The following is a 16,398-nucleotide window of genomic DNA, read 5'->3' as shown; positions in this document are numbered from 1 at the left end:
AACTGAGAGCCAGAGGGGATGACAAGTCGAAGGGGCAAGACATTTCCCTTCCCCCAGGTAGGCTATTAGCACACACGATTATTGGAATTGGACGTGAAAATTAGCCACTGGGGAACAATAACTGGGGGAGACCACACTGGCCCGGGGACTCCAGTCTTCAGCTGTCTGGCCCCCTGGGGACCCCCTTTCGTGCCCAACATGGAGAGCGCAGCCACCGGGTCACGGGGGTTCTTTCCCAAGCACCGAGGCCCCCCCCAAAATGCCCCAAGCAGAAAAGAGACCAAGAGGAAGAAAAAAAAAGCTGGGGAAATGGATTTCGCCGTTGTCTCGCCGTCGCGTGGCGTTTTGCGGGGCGGGGCCCTGGAGACTTGGTCATCCTTTTTTTTACTGATGAATCGACGCTAGGCTCGATCCAGACCCTTGACCGCTCCCGGCTCTGCTGTTTGTTCTGGCAGTTCAGGTCTTTTGCGCTGCGCCGGAGAAGAGCGTGGGCACGGGACACGACACGATTTTTCTCTGTTCGTGTTCCATCCGTTTGCTGCTATTTTCACCCGATGTTCGGCTCGTGTTGGAACAGGTCGATGAAAATTCGAAGAAAAAAGCACTGGGGCTCTGCTGATCTGGGTCCGGTCTCGACCCTTCGGCTCGGGCTCTCGGGTCTGACAAAGAATCTGTCAACTGGAGATCAAGCAAACGGACCAGACGAACGGGTGGTCTCTGCCGCTGTTTGTTGGTGGATGGTTCTGAACTTCTGGTAGGCTGCAGCAAGAGATTCCAAGTCGCGACTCGGCGCGTCTGTCTTTGGTTGCAATCTCACGAGGGTGCAAGATGTCTAATTGAAGACCTACCTACCTACCTGACACCCTGCACACCGAAAACGATGCGCTGGAATCCCCAAAGTCTAAACGCGGAAAGTGTCACGTAGTCGGACCGGTCGTTTCGAGGTCATTTGACGATCCTGACGAGAGTAGTTCGATATGCTTTCATCGCTTGCATCGCAACAAGCGCCGAATAGATGAACCGCCCGCACGCAACCCCGGCTTGGAGAGGTCTTGGAATCTAGAAATGCGTGACACTTTGCCTCCCCCATGGGTGGGCCATGGCCGGCGCAGGACTGCGGCGGGGGAGGGGGCCAGCTGTGCGCCAAGTCAGAACGTGCCGAGCTTGGCCCCGAGCTCATGCAGCGATAATCTGCATACCAAGGCGCGTCTCTATCTGCAGACTCCAGAGTTTCCAGAGTTGAGGACGCCCAAGAATGTCATCGACACGGCACTACTCATCTACGTCGCAGGGAGGGGAACGCGGAAGGGAAGGAAAGCGGCGACGACGAACATGGGCCAGGCATGCAGTAGTCCTAGGCTCCTACTTGTAGGTAGTAGACAACGGCAGACTTGATGAAATGCGCCCATTTCTGGCCAAGCGCCCGGTGGCCGTGGTCCAGTGATGACATGCCTTCTCCTTTTCTTGCCTAGTGGTCCTGGCCAAGTCATCGTCGCCGTTTGACATGGTTTTGGTATGAGCGTTTGACTGTATGTGGACTAATTTGGAGATGCAGTTACCTGCTTACGTTTGATGACCTCCTGAATCTCACGATCGCTTCATGCAATTTCAGAATTTTCACCAACAAATGGCCTACAGAACAAGAGTGTCAGAGTTTTCTCCCCCTAAAACTCCCGATTATCTTCATTCGGGTTACTTTCACCCGCGTTTGGTGGGGTCCCCGAGGGGTATTCTTTATCCGACATGGACCTGTCCCGTGGGAATAACACGCAGTGGGCCTGTCACAGCCATGGCCCAACGATTAAAAGTAAGGAATTCCCATAATTCCATAATTCCATTGAAAAAAGGTGCCCCCGTGGAGAAGTAGACTGGAGACTTTTGGCATAGGGACTTGGGGAAAGCGCCATAGAAGCGCCGAAGAGGCAGGCAACAAGCGTTCAGCGCCGTCCTGAGGGCAGGTCCAATCCTTAGTTCTTGCCAGTTGGTGCCAGATTGTCGCTCCACAGTAATCTCCAGAGTACGTACCGGCAAAGTACCGAAGTATCTTCCCCGGCCACTTTTTTGTGGCGTTCATTGGCTCCGCCGCCTCCCTTCCTTCCCACATCTTCCCCCAGGTGTCAAGACTCAGGCCCTTCCTTTTAAGTCTTGGTCTGGTGAGCCACCGGTTCCTCCCTCCGATTCGCCCAGATGTCAATCCCACAACATGACACGCCCAGAACCCCCCGGTCCCTGTTGCCCCGTCATCCTTCCGAGAAGGAAGAAAGTCTTCGTAAGGAATTGCCAATGTCTTGCCTTGACTTGCTCGCAGCCTTCCACGTCGGCGCGTCTTTCAGTCAAGCAATTGGATGATGCATCACTAATTCGTTCACGCAGGCGGCCTGCGTCCGACTCTGGCGCGCCCTTCTCTACTACCTACCTTAGGTAACTGTGCCTCTGCGACAGGCCCCCCCCCCCCCCGTGACTGGCGATGCTTTGCGACACGATGCGATGCGCTGAGATTGGGTGGTGAATCTGCGGCTGGACTCAGACATCACGGCAGCATTGCGGTCTCTAACTGTCAGCAATCGAGACACGAGGCGCCCGTGTGGCTTTTCTTCCCTTGCCGCTCCCTGGCCAAACATCTCCACTGTCGTCGTTCGACGGATCATCTGGCTCAGCGCCATGTCTCTTCAGCCGCCGACATCCGCCAGGTCATTCGTTCGTGATGGGATGGGCACATGTCGGCCGGTACGCTCGCTGTACGAACAAGTAGGTATGGATTCCGATCCTAAGGGCGACCCTAGTTCAAGCCGCAACGTTGGAGCCCCAAGGGCTCTCCCGCATGCTCTCCTGCAGCCCTCCAACACGTCTCTCCCTATCCGTGGATACCACAAGCTACAACGCCTTACGATAGAGCTCTCGACGCTTTTGTGTGAAGCTCGCTTGACTGTTCTTGGTTCAACTAAGCCATCTTCAGGCTTCAACACCTACAATCGAACTGGCTTAGACGGTTATTTGAAGCTATTCGGGCCATTCAACCTCGCCAAAACCTACAACTACAGTAGCTTTGCTAGCTGCTGCATCTCGCTATCCGGACTGCATGAGATGGATGCAACCCCATTCAATCCATCCCATCTTCATCCCGCACTTTCACGCCCTCCCCCAACTTCTCCCCATTCCCATCCAACTTATTTTTTTCCTTCCCCCAAGTTTCCCCATCATCTCTCCTCCAATCCCCCGGCCCCGGCCCCAAATGGGACAATGCTCGGTGGTACTCGATGCGCTAACTACCTATAGATCTCTCTATTCGGAGTCTACTATGGCAGACACTTCGTCTTGGTGTCCAGTTTGGCCGAGTTCCTGTCCGTTGTGGATCGCCTCACATGCACTTTCAGACGCCGTCTGTCTCTCTTTCTCTCCGCCTGGAGATATCGGGGTCTCCAAGCAACCCCATATCTCCAGCTTCACGAAGCCGGTACCCAATCACGACGTTGCTTCCGCCAGATCGCGCGCTTGCTCGTCTGATTCCGCGGGTGCTTTCGGGGCTTCGCGCTCCTCGTTCAATGAGCCGTACACAACAGCCGTCCTTACGAAGTCACCGCCTATAATCGAAAGAGTCACGTCGTACCACCACCCCACCCGAGTCAGCGCGCGTTGCTGTTAAGAGGGCCCAAAGTCCGAATGACCAACAAGTTTTCCATCCCCGGCGCTCCAGACTTGGGCTCCCTCCCCCCCCCCCCCCGGCGCCTGTTCGCCAGTGGGTGCCTTCCGAGCCATCCCTGGTCGGCCTCCGTACCCAGGTGCTTACTCTTACCTGTCACGGCCGTGATATCGGCCCGTCTTTGATGACGGCCCCATTCAACCATGCCCGAAATCACGACAGCGGCCTGTCAACAGTGGCGCGTCGCCTTGCCCTGCCTGCTTCAGTGCTTCATCGCCTCGGCTTCCGGCCGAGTTTGGGCTTGGTCTCGATTCTTTTCCCCAGCCCACCGCCCTCGTGCTTCTTCTCCAGGGCTCCTCTTTGTTCTTCCCCGTGGGAAACTGGTAAAACGACCGCGTTTTCGCCGGCCGCCTGATCTCTGACGCACCGTTCGTCTCGAACTTGAACTACAGATACGAAGAAGCGTACAAACCGCCAGACCGGTACCAATAGACCGACTGATTGTCACCGCACCGCAAACTCTGTCACTCCACGGGGTCTCCGGACGCGGGCACGGTGTCGGTCTCCGCTCGGAAGGATTTTTCTCTCCAGCAAAACCACGAACGTCCAGATTCTCTCTCCACTGCGGAGAACCTATCATTAAACACCCCTGCTACCCCTGGTGGGCACTTCCAAGGAAAAATTACCCCCAAGATCTCTGCTGAAGACTAGCCAACACAGCCCGAACCGTGAACCGTGAACCGTGAACCTCACACGATGTTCGTCACGTGGTGTCTCGATCCAGGCCTGAGGTTCATCCGCTGTTTTGCTCGCACGGGGCCGTCATGAACACAAGAAAAGCACAGGCTGCGGTACGCTGCACGTCCATCCCAGCAACCAGGCCATCCCCAGCCCATCCCGAGTTCTCGGGACACGTGAGTCGCAGGGCCCTTGAATGGCAACGCCGACCCGCGTCTTTGGTGTTGACTGATGATGCTGGCGCCGTGCACGCACGATCGTTGCCTCTTCCCCCATTCCAAATGCCCGTCCTCTTGGTTGCCAAAGCTAACGATCGATAGGCAGTGTAAATGGATCCAAACCACCGGATTCTAGCGTGGTAGTCAGGTGCAGCTGTGCCCAGGTCCGAGCTCGACCCCTGTCCGGCACCACCGCCATCGAACCTCGGAACTTGTCGTCGTCGTCACTGACCTGTCACCAACCCGCCGACTAATGGGAGCTTTTGACTAACACCTTTGGTATGGACTGATCTCGACCGGCGGCCGGCTCCGTTGGCCTTCCGCAGTGCCGCACCGCTACATAGCCCTCCATCCAAGTGCCGCTATGGTATCTAACCTTTGCCTCCCGCCAATCCCACCCATCCTCCAACTTCACCGTCTCTCTACTCGCGGGGTTGAGGTTCTCTTTGTCGTGATGACTGGTTCGATCATTGAGACAATGCAGATCTGGGGTAGCCGCCATGAAAGCGCCGCAGCGCGCCAAGTCGAGGTGCTCAATTGCAGAAGAACTGAGCTATTAAGCATCAAGCCAATCGAATTCCCTCGTGGCTTGTCACCTGCCAGCTAGAAGCACACAGGTCGAAGGATCAGCCACCCGATTCTTTTGCTACCATGCAATGGCCGTGCCTTCGCCTTAGAGCCGCAGAAAGACTTTGGGCACTCAATGGCTGCATAGTTCCTCGATTAGAATTCCTCAGGCTTCACAGGCGACAGGCCGGCATGGTGGGCAAACCGAGTGGTTGGACCGGTGTTGTGCGGTGCTTCTCTCCTTTCTACACAGCCTCGCCAGCACAAGCATTATCTACAAAGAATTAGGTCACGCGCGAGTATGCACCGACTTCCAAGTCCCAGGCGAGGGTTTGACACTACAGAAGCTCCCTTTGTGTGGCCGTCGGGCTAGCAACACGCTTCTGTCATGGTCGATTCTCGATTGCGGGGTTGGTGTTTGTTAGTGTCCGGTGCAGATTCTTTCCCGCCACTCTCAGGAGCTAGAATAACCAATTTTCTGTAAATCAGTTCCCAATCAATACTTAGAGTAGTCCGGTCTTACTCAATCTACTTGTCGCAGAAATGTGAAGATCAGAGGAGTTGCCGATTGAACTAACCGATCTGCGTGCATCCTCTGCGATCCCGTGACACCTTCCAAGAGGCCCTGCCGTAAGTGCTCTCAGTGCCACTGCAGCTCAATGACGATGCCAACAGCGAGCTTGAATTTCCTGAATCGGCTCACCTGCAGCTTTTATTTGTCGGGTGGCGCTTTTTGGTCTAACTGCTTTACCTTGCCGTGTTTGCCTAACACTTCTGGTTCGGGTCCGTTCCCCGGCTCCCGTTTTCCTGCCGGCAGTCGTCGGTTAAAAGTGGCGAAAGATGCAAGGGCTTGGAGGGGTCTTGGCATCTGCCTTTTTGAGCCTGATGGTGATGACAATGGGGATGCGGTGATGTGTTTATGGCGATTTAGCTAGCGATGTTGATTTTTCAAGGGCTGGTTTGGTTGAATGGAGATGGAACGGATGAATGGGTTTGGATGAGGTTACATGGCGTGTGAGTGTACAGCTAATACTTGAAGCATCACTTCTCGCTCGGCACACTGCTGTTGGGTACAGTCTCGAAGTGAGTTGGTGTTATTAGACTGCTAAGGAACTCTAAACGCTCTTCTTCAACACCATTCAGCACTACAATCGTCCCATATGTTTCTATTTAGATGGTATGGATGAAGTGAGCCTCGAAGACGGCGTATTGAGACTCCTAGAGATCATACACAACCTGTGTACCGTTCAAAATGTCGAAATTTGCGCCTCTCGATAACCAGGCTATGATAAGTTTGTCAAAGTTTCAGCTAAGTTCGAGACCCTGGAGAAGTTGCGCACCTTCCTGGTGAGAGAACTTGGGGAAGTTGCGCACCTTCTTGGTTAGAGAACCTGGAGAAGTTGCGCACCTCACTGGTTCTGCACTCATGAGAGGTACGTAACTATGTTCCGACGTCATCAGTCGACGTAGCCTCCTGAAATTCTTTCCAACGACAGACACATTTGGAATCATCCAGTCTAAGGGAAAGCAGTCGTCATTCACGATGTCAGTCTCAGAACATCCCGAGCTTGATGGAGCCTTGATAGAGGAAAGGCTTTCAACTCTCGGAGACGACTCGGTGGCTCGACTAGGAGTAACAGTAGCGCTTGACACTTGCGATGCATACGTCCCAAGCGATCCGTCCGACGATACCAGCCACGTGTTGAAGATTTTCTTACGTCGGCTCGAGGGAAACGGCCTCACCACTCTTGCGGCGGAGGTTTGGTTATACCAAAATGAGCCAGACAACCTCCGTGCTCTCAGAAACCATTTAATCGACGCGCTGCTTAAGCCTAGTGAGTAACAAATCATCTACATGATACGTGTTCAAATTAATAACTGACCTAACAGTGCTCGCTCGTGGAAGAGCAAAGGGACTCATCTCCCAACCGGTGGATGAAGACACCCAGACTGAGATACAAAGCATTCTGCACGAAGTTGAAACAGTACCGAGAGATGCGACACTGAGAAACGAGTGTCTAAAGAGGGACGGCGGGAAGTGCATGGTCAGCCAATACTGGTCTGATACATGGGAGGAGCCTTCTCAGGGAAAGATATGCAGCACTAATTGTGCACATTGCATTCCTTACTCTCTCTCCACTACCAACGGTAGTTATATCCAAGTAAGTATCCCTGTACAAATGGGGTGACCAGAATGCTTACACTATGCTGTAGACGGTGAAAATTGCCACAATTTGGCTCGCGTATCATCGATATTTCACCGACCTTCAAGGAGCAATTGCTTCTGAAAGCATAAACCAGCTTCCAAATGTTATGACGTTGATGGACACGCTGCATAAACAATTTAGAAAGCTGAAGGTGGCTTTCAAGTCCACAGGCGTCCAAGTAAGTTCCTTAATGAGCTGCAATTCGAAACATATATGTGTCTAACTGACTTAGAATCAATATGCCATCCAATGGTTTGGTTCCGCCGAACGGTTCTATCTCAGAAGAATCCTGCCTCCCACAGTTCAGTTTAGTGCGCACAATGGTGACGAGAACCTGCCCGACCCAGCATTTCTTCGCTGTCACTACATCTTGGCTGAGGTTTATAACGTAAGCCCTACAATCTATATCCGTGAAAAGTCTATTCCAAAGAATAGTACTTCAGATATCACAGGGTCTCACTACTCTATAGGACATGAACTCGCAAAACCTTTCCCTAAAGGTACTTCCCACGCTCCCACCTGACGAAAAGATGACGCAGAATGATGAATTATCATTTATTAGTGGTGCGGGTGACGAATCGGTAGAAGACACAGCTCAGGACATGAAGCTAGAATTGCGAACATCGTTTAAGGGCTAGGCATGAAATACTTGAAATTAATGTAGACGACAACAAGGGAGTGAAAAGCATTATGTCAATAGGTGTATGACACAGGGAAGAAGCTCACAGAGGCCAACTGCTGTTAGGGTCTAGAAGATGAATTACTGAAATCTGCCCTTCCCTCGAGGTGTACTCTCAGCGCTCTATATATGTCTGAGCTGCTCCTTTGTTGCTTGGTCCTCCTCCTCCTAATGCCCCTTAAGCTATCCCTTAACCGGCGAGGCCTGATACATCACTACTCGTGCAGAAAGGCGTTTCGGCCTGAGAGGTTCATCGCTGTCTTAAAGAAATACCCCGTTCATGAGTAGCCCATTGATTTCTAAGCTTCTCGAGCATGGGGCTGATCCAGATCGAAAACATGTGGGAGCAACGTTCTCAAATATGTTTAAGACGCCGTTTTCAAACATTACAAAATGTAAATCGCGTCGAGAATCGAAAGTTGCGAAACGCGGCGCTCTTTTTTACACGCTTTGGAATGCTTCGCACACCACAATGCAAACTTCCAACAAAGGGTTTTGATCACACTTTCTTTCGACCCTGGATATGGGTAGTTGTTTTACATCGATCGCCTCCCGGTTCCTCTGTCTCAGTCTCGGTGGACTGTCTACGTTGTTCTATCGGCGTCTGACTTGGTTGCTTCAATAGCTGCTAGGTATCGCACTTTGAGATTCAGCTCAGCACAAGAGTCCGAGAATCTTATGAGGCTTTTGGATACTAGTCGTAGAATCCACGACGGGCCCAAGGCTTGCATTGTTGGATTAACGAGCTACTTCTATGACACGTCTAAACCTTTTATGGAGGTCACCCCTGAAGATTCGGTTCACTTATGTAAGCCACTTCTCAGAAGTTTGCTTCTGGGTTCCCACAATTCAAAGACGATGAGATTGAACGCGGGTATCAGGTGAAAGAGTTCGGAAAGAGATTTGAGGCTGTTGTCGCGAGGAGCGAGATGACGAAGAAGGACGTCCAAGAAGGACGTCCAAGATCATCTCACAGACCTCGGTCTCAGAGAAGCAACGGTGTACGTTGACGATGATGGAGTGCAGTGTTCTCGTGATATTGCAAAGAAGATGACACCCGGATGGATGGTCGAGTAGCTCTACGGGGAATCGCCCGAAACCTAAGGCTTCATTCTATTTGACTATATTTGTCACCCATAAGCTATGGCACTCAGATGTGGAATAATACAGTATAGAGAAACCCTATAGTATGTTTTCCGGGTAATGGTAGTGGCTGGTTTCCAAGCGAACACTGCAGACAGTCTTCCGATTCCCTTCTGCCGAGCTGTCCAGATCTCATAGAATTCTCTTGGATAGGCGACATAACATGACAAAAAAACCACGCGAATCGCTGATTCTAGATTGACGGCTTTTACCGTCTTTTCTTTCAGGCCTCAGGAAACTAGGAGAATTGTGATACACGCCCCGAGGAATATGTGAAGCCGTTCGTTCGTCATACCAACTATAGCCAGGTTTCGTTGGATATAGAGTGACTTACCGGTTTACGAATTGTTTGGCGATGATGTGACAAAATATTTCACGGCTACATTCGAGCACTTGGGGTGTCAAGAAGGATCTTATAGTGATGTAGAAAGATAGCGGTGAGAATGCGGCCCGGCTGTGGGTCCCGGGATGTCGAAAGCCGCATTGCAGGGTCACCGAAACTCAATTATAGGACCGTGGTATGCCGGAGCCGCCGAGCACCAGGAATACTCACCCGAGATTAAATCGAAACTCTATTGAGCCTTCAAGAAATTATTCGGCCAATGCCGCTTCCCGTATTTCTCATTACGGACGCCGGCTAGCTGGCTTGAAGAGCCCATTTGTAAGATTTGTAAGGTTTCTCAGTAGTGTTGAAGAAATATGCCTCACCGTTCATGACAAAGGAAGAATATAAGTACAGGAGGCAAAAGGTAACTCAGTCTTCCAACGGAGCTCTGAAGCTTTGACTATCGAGAGCATCAATTGAATTATCTGCTGCGTGAAATCAGTGTTTTTTCTCCCGGCCACTCCTTCACATCTGTTCTTTGTTATCTGCTGCTCTCAACAGCAAATAATACAGGCCACCATGCGTCATCAGACCTTCTCATATGTGGCTCTAGCCTTATTAGCCGCCATCGCAAACGCGCAGTTCGAGCACGCAGAGCACCCATACATAGCCCCAGGCTCAACCGACCGCCGCTCACCATGCCCAGCCCTTAATATCCTCGCCAATCACGGCTACATCAACCGCGACGGCGCCTTCATCTCAAGTGAAAGCGCCACGGTAGCGCAGATGCAAGCCTTCAACTTCTCCAGCGCTGTGTCTGCAGGCCCCGTCCCTGCGGCGCTGAAATACTCCACCACGGGTGTGAACGGGACTTTCCACCTCGACGACCTGGCGCAAAAGCCACTGGATCACGACGGAAGCTTGAGTCGCGGAGACCTAGCGCTGGGTGATAACCTGCGATTCAATAGAACGATTTGGGATTCTTTCGTGGCTAGACTACCTGACGAGTTCGTTACTTGGAAGCAAGCTGCTGAGGCTGGTGCTGCGAGACTCGAGGATGCGAGGAAGGAGAATCCCGAGTTTGTGCTTGATGCCGCTGGTGTCGCGGCTACAGTTGAGCAGATGAGTGGTCTTCTTGCCGCGCTTGGAGGAAGTGTCGAGGATGGAAAGGCGAGAAGGGATTGGATCAATGCAAGTTTCGTGGAGGAAAGGTTGCCGTGGTCGCTTGGCTGGAGGACGAGTGAGACGGTGCTTGAGGGGGCGGCCTTTGGCCCAATGGCGAAGGCCTTAAGGGAGTATGCGCCAGGTGGGGTTTGACCGCAGACCCCTGAGTAGGAAGAAACTAGACATACATGTCAGTGAATTGTAGTACATACTTCTCAGAGGGTAGTTTTCCAGGGTCGATGAATCTCAGTAGTACCAACTTCCACAACGTGGGTATGTGACATAACTTCAACCCAGATTCATCTAGCACCTTCAATTAAGCGCCCGCCTTATATGAAGAAGCAAATATGTGGAATTGAGTGCTACTAATGAGGTGCTACGTGAACATCTAGTCGTGACCAATGACGTTCTTAGGAACATAGGGCTCCTCCAGGTATTTGGCCTCCTCATCAGTCAGAGTCTTGCCCCGCAGCTCGCATGCCTCATCGATTCTCTTGACAGAGTTGAAGCCGGTGATGGGAACTCCGCCCTTGTAACGGATCCAAGCGAGCGCGACATGGCTCATGCTCCACCCCTTCTTCTCCGCAATCTCCTCAACCCGGCGAATGATGTTCTCATCAGCTTCGCTGAGATCGGGGTTCATCGGACCCTTGCCTTGGGATCGGATACTGGTGTTTTCGGCCTTGACAGACCGCGCCAGCTTTCCGCCGTAGAGCGGCGACCAGGGAAGAAGACCCACCCCTGTCTCCTTGCAGAACCGGTTCATTTCGCGCTCTTCCTCGCGGTAGACGAGGTTGTAGAAGTTTTGCATGCTGACGAACTTGGTCCAGCCGTTCTTCTCGGCGACAAACTGCATGCGCGCGAACTGGGTGGCCCACATGGAGCTGGCGCCGATGTAGTGGATCTTGCCGGCTTGAACGAGGTCGTGGAGAGCTTTCATAGTCTCCTCAATGGGCGTGGTCGGGTCGAAGCGGTGGATCTGGAACAGATCGATGTACGTCGTTCCCAGACGAGAGAGGGCATCGTCGACAGCCTTGAAGATGGCCTTGCGGGAGAGACCGCCTTGGTTGACGTAGTCCTTGCTCTTGGGCACTTCTTGAGGAAACATGGTAGTGTGGAGGTTCGTCTCCTCGCCGACATAGATGAAGCACTTAGTCATGAGAACGATCTTCTCGCGGGGGATGCTGAACTTCTTGATGGCCTTGCCGATAACTTCCTCGCTGATGCCATTGGAGTACATGTTCGCGGTGTCCCAGGTGTTGATGCCGCGGTCGTAGGCGGCCTTGAGGATCTCAAGCGATGCTTCCTCGTCCAGCACCCACGGCGCCCATTCGCTAGACCCGAGGGACATGCCGCCCAGCACTGGAACGGACACCCGAAGACCGGAAGTTCCCAGGTTTACATATTCAACCTTGGTGGTGTCAAGGCTCTTCTGAAGAGAGGCGGGAACGGGAAGTGCAAACATTGTGAATGGTGATTGCTTTGAAGGAAGTTGAGGGTTATGGTGCTTTTGATTCTGGTGTTGATGTCAAGATTGGAGATGTTGCGGTGAGCGTGAATTGATGAGATACTTATTCACGATGTTCGGCTGAAATTTCATGGTTATATAGCAAACATCCTGAATCCTCCATGACATTGAATGACCATCTTACCTTGACCGTCGGCGTGGATTCATCAGCACTGGCCGAGGGTACTGAGGAGATAGTTGTAAAATCCGCATCATGAAGCCTTACACCTTGAGTATCACCAGGCTTCAGTTGGATTATCGTGGCTTCGAGATGGTAAAACACTGTTAAGACCGTCTATGTCCATTGCTCATGGCCAGGTGTAGAGTCTATGTTTGTCAGACGATGGTGGCTAGTTGGCTTCGTAGCCGGTGTATCAACGGAAAATCTGCCACATTTCCACCGTAAAGTTGCCAAACAGTGCAACGGGCAATTGACGGACTCTTTTCTTGTCCGTTCCTTGTGAGTCCTTTTGAACAGTGTCGCAGCATTTGGGACTTTGGTTCTGAAGACGCAGCGGACCTTGGCGTCTTTAGGGCCCAGGTCCGCAAAATCCGGGGTTTAGTGCTTAAACCCGGGGCAAATTGGCCGAGCCGGCAACGAACAAAGCTTGCTTGCACAGTGGCCGACAGGCGGTTGTTTGGGGGTGAGGGCACTACCTCTGGCGCTCTGGTAACAGGAACCTTTTGCGACAAAACACCATTCGGGAGCCTTTACACGCGATTACGTTCAGTCATGATGGCTTCAGGCGCTCGTGTACCGGACAGTTCTATTATCTCAACTTAATGACATACATGCGCCGGTGAAGCTGGGTTAGAAAGGCTTCACGTTTCTGTTCTAGATCTCAGGGATCCAGCTAGCGCCGCTCATCTTCACACATACGTTGTCAACTTTCATCATCGTGAAGTTGTAGCTGTGTGAATGTTCGAGCTCTTCTACCACATACAATTCAGCAGGTGGCATGAGTATGATCATTGAAAATCAAGATTTCTGCAGGTCCATTCCTTTGGTCATGAGATTAGAGGAGTGGCCTGGAGGCGGCCAGATTGCCAAAGTCGCTTACGGCATTCCCAGGACTTGGTTGTCGTTGGTTTTGAGTGAGAAATTGAGTCAGCCACTTGGATGTGGTCCAGCCAAGGTACGATGCATGCGACTTGCAACAAGGTTCCCTGACTATAATGATCGTTCGCACGAAATCCGCCCAGTTTTGTGGCACACAAATCAGTAACTATTCCCAATCCCATTGAGGTCTCTACGTAGGTATAAATGTGGGTAGTTCTGAAGGCCCTCGCTGGCAATTCGCCTGATCAAGTAGCGCTTTAACTCCGCCAACGATACCTATGCCCAGTGCCCCCATCAAATCCCCCCTCTCGACCACCCAAAATGCACATGAGCTCCCCAATAGACAAATTCGTCAACATACGGAGCTTGAAACTCTTCCAATGTGTGACAAGTCCGACCAGTAGGATGGGCGTCTACCTACCTAGCTCAACATCACTGCAGAAGGCAGCCAACGAAATGAATTGACAGATACGCCTCTTTGCGCTATTCTGAGACACGGCATGGAGTTAAGGTTGCTCGCGCCCGGCCAGCGGACCCCATCTACGTCCCGACTTGCACTTTGAAAGTTTAGTCCCCTCCCGACCATCTGGAACTGGTCCGCGCGGTCTCCGCTCCGCTCCCCCTTGCTAACTCCGTCATAGACTTGGGATGAAGTCGCAAGCGGCCATAGGTAGTATATAATGGTTTCGTCCAAACGCGATTTTCAACGTCATGTCATTGAGAAACCCCTCTCATCATCAGAACTGAATTCATTAGCTTCACTATCATCTACGTATCAATCACTACTATACCCTACACTTACAGCACACAATGGGCTTCATCTATAGCCAGCTCTTCAAGTCCCTGCCGTATCCCACCGGCTCATATGCGGGCAAGACCATCATCATCACCGGCAGCAATGTGGGTCTCGGCAAGGAAGCCGCCCGGCACTACGTCCGTCTCGGCGCCAGCAAGTTGATCATCGCCGTCCGAAGTCTCGACAAGGGCCGGGCCGCCAAGCAGGATATCGAGTCCACCACCGGCTGCGGCAAGGACGTCATTGACGTCTGGCAGCTAGACATGTCCAGCTACGCCAACGTCCAAAAGTTTGCTGAGCGTGTCAAGTCTGAGCTGGAGCGCGTTGACATCTTCATCGCCAACGCCGGTGTGGTGCACAACAAGTTCAAGGACATGGAAGGGGAGGAGGGCACCATCACCGTCAACGTCGTGTCCACCTTCTTGCTCACTGCCCTCGTCTTGCCCAAGCTCAAGGAGACTGCTTCCAGATTCAACACGAGACCTACCTTCACAATTACCGCCTCCGAGGTGCACGCCTGGACAAACTTTGAGGAGCGCACCGCCCCCGATGGCGAGATTTACAACACCATCAAGGAAAGGGCAAAGGCCTCAGACGATGCCGTAGGCAAGCTCTACCCTCTCTCAAAGCTGCTCGAGGTCCTCGGTGTCAGGACCATCGCAGAAATGCACCCGGCTTCCGAGTATCCCGTCACCGTCAACTGCGTCAACCCGGGTCTCTGCCACTCGGAGCTGGGACGCGAGGCCGGTGGCTGGACCCTGTGGATCATGAAGCTTCTCCTGGCTCGCACGACCGAGTACGGCAGCAGGACGCTAGTTCATGCCGGGGCCTCAGGTGCCGATACTCACGGCAAGTACATGTCTGACTGCGGTATCGAGGAGCCATCGCCGTTTGTGAGAAGTAAGGAGGGAAAGGAGGCGCAAGATCGTGCCTGGAATGAGTTGGTGCAGAAGCTGGAGGCCATCAAGCCTGGTGTGACGGGCAAGATCTGATTTTGGATGATAGTGTCCGGTTTCAATGAGCTCATGTTTTCTTGGTAGTCTGTCTGTCTAGTCTCCGTAGGATTCCCCAATTTCATAATACTTCGTACCGTTTATCACTTCGTCTTCACGGTAAAAAACACCAGCACTCATCATCAGCACGCTGTGCCTCGTGTATCTGGCAAAGAACATGAGGGGGCTGTGAGTCCATTACGAACTACCTTAATTTCGTGATAGAGTTAATTCTCCTTGGAAATCATCTCTCCTAGTATTCACTTGACAAATGAGAAGCTCTCAATCGTTCTTTGAATCGCATTCAACCTCACGCTCATGAAGCTTCATCCATCAATCATGGCCCCAGTAACACAGACTGACTCAATTTGGAAGGTTGATTTCGTTAAAAGGGGCATTGTTTAGGAAACTCAAAAGTGAGGCATGATTCCAAAGTCTTCTGATGCCCATCTTCAATTTGTGTTATGAGAAGGGGTTAAGTCATACTTAAACCCGACCGGCCAAGCAAGTCACTAACTGATTTGACGACATCGTTGGCAGCACGACTCAGCTAAGCATCGGGTCAATAGCGGACAAGTCGAAACTTCCGAAGCTTCGAACTCGGCAAGAGTCCTCTCTTGATGCGCTTTTCTAGTCTTACCACCGTTATATTAGCAATCGGTTATGCAGTCGAACTAGGATGTCACATTGAAGGATCGACTGTTTACTGGATTAGGCAACCAATCGAGGGTATATGGAGATTGTGGTTGGTTGTGCTTAATTCCGCGTCTTGCTTACTCAACCACGGCGTGCAAGGAAACAACCCCGAACAGAGACTACGAATTGAGGCAATCCAGGACGTTGGGTAGGTTGATTGTAGCTTCAACCTAGAGGCCTTTGAATACTTACTTATAAGACAGTCCGTAAGCTCATCCAACACAATGAAGTGAAAACTCGGTTTACGACAACATTCATTTCCGTCACATACTTAACTCACCTCATAACCTGTCAAGCCATCAATGACTTCTCAAATCCCCCAAAAGCGCATCTTCTTAACCGGAGCCAGTGGCTACGTAGGCTCCGTCATAACAGAACTCGCAATCAAAGATGGCTACCAAATCCACGGTCTCTCCCGCCACGAAGAAAGCGACTCGAAACTCCGCAACCTCGGCGCTGTAAGTCAACATACCCACTTCCTGGCACCCCCCTGTTTCTGGCACCCACAAAAACGCGAAAATCCACCACAACCCAATGCCCACCCCCAACCTCCTTTTATCACAACATTTTCAATTCGCGTCCAAATGGGCTCATCTTTTGCACATGTCTTCTTCTATATATAATGCCTCAATATACCGAAGATCAGCTTCGTCAGGCTCTCGAGGA

The 16,398-nt window shown here is 51.9% G+C and overlaps 5 protein-coding genes across 5 annotated transcripts; 4 read left to right on the top strand and 1 right to left on the bottom strand.

Annotated features, from left to right (window-relative positions):
• Positions 1 to 6,415: 6,415 nt before the first annotated feature.
• CTAM01_08877 (uncharacterized protein) lies at positions 6,416 to 8,008 on the top strand (the record flags this gene model as incomplete). The annotated part of the gene is made up of 6 exons (XM_060524897.1): positions 6,416 to 6,455; positions 6,660 to 6,998; positions 7,054 to 7,325; positions 7,378 to 7,548; positions 7,603 to 7,758; positions 7,841 to 8,008. 6 exons carry the CDS (start codon positions 6,416 to 6,418, stop codon positions 8,006 to 8,008), a joined length of 1,146 nt encoding a protein of 381 aa, XP_060380337.1.
• A 2,088-nt stretch (positions 8,009 to 10,096) lies between these two features.
• Positions 10,097 to 10,834, top strand: CTAM01_08876 (uncharacterized protein; the record flags this gene model as incomplete). The annotated part of the gene is made up of 1 exon (XM_060524896.1): positions 10,097 to 10,834. The coding sequence occupies one exon, from the start codon at positions 10,097 to 10,099 to the stop codon at positions 10,832 to 10,834; it is 738 nt and encodes a 245-aa protein (XP_060380336.1).
• A 235-nt stretch (positions 10,835 to 11,069) lies between these two features.
• On the bottom strand, positions 11,070 to 12,146 carry CTAM01_08875 (aldo-keto reductase; the record flags this gene model as incomplete). Its single annotated transcript, XM_060524895.1, has 1 exon — positions 11,070 to 12,146. One exon carries the CDS (start codon positions 12,144 to 12,146, stop codon positions 11,070 to 11,072), a length of 1,077 nt encoding a protein of 358 aa, XP_060380335.1.
• A 1,912-nt stretch (positions 12,147 to 14,058) lies between these two features.
• CTAM01_08874 (short-chain dehydrogenase) lies at positions 14,059 to 15,036 on the top strand (the record flags this gene model as incomplete). The annotated part of the gene is made up of 1 exon (XM_060524894.1): positions 14,059 to 15,036. The coding sequence occupies one exon, from the start codon at positions 14,059 to 14,061 to the stop codon at positions 15,034 to 15,036; it is 978 nt and encodes a 325-aa protein (XP_060380334.1).
• Positions 15,037 to 16,034: 998 nt separating this feature from the next.
• On the top strand, positions 16,035 to 16,355 carry CTAM01_08873 (uncharacterized protein; the record flags this gene model as incomplete). The annotated part of the gene is made up of 1 exon (XM_060524893.1): positions 16,035 to 16,355. The coding sequence occupies one exon, from the start codon at positions 16,035 to 16,037 to the stop codon at positions 16,353 to 16,355; it is 321 nt and encodes a 106-aa protein (XP_060380333.1).
• Between the last annotated feature and the right edge of the window lie 43 nt (positions 16,356 to 16,398).

This window comes from Colletotrichum tamarilloi (genome assembly GCF_030869305.1).
Source record: "Colletotrichum tamarilloi strain Tom-12 chromosome Unknown Scaffold_33.1, whole genome shotgun sequence".
Taxonomy (NCBI): domain Eukaryota; kingdom Fungi; phylum Ascomycota; class Sordariomycetes; order Glomerellales; family Glomerellaceae; genus Colletotrichum; species Colletotrichum tamarilloi.
The sequence above is the reverse complement of the archived record's forward strand: the minus strand, read 5'-3'. Positions and strand labels throughout refer to the sequence as shown.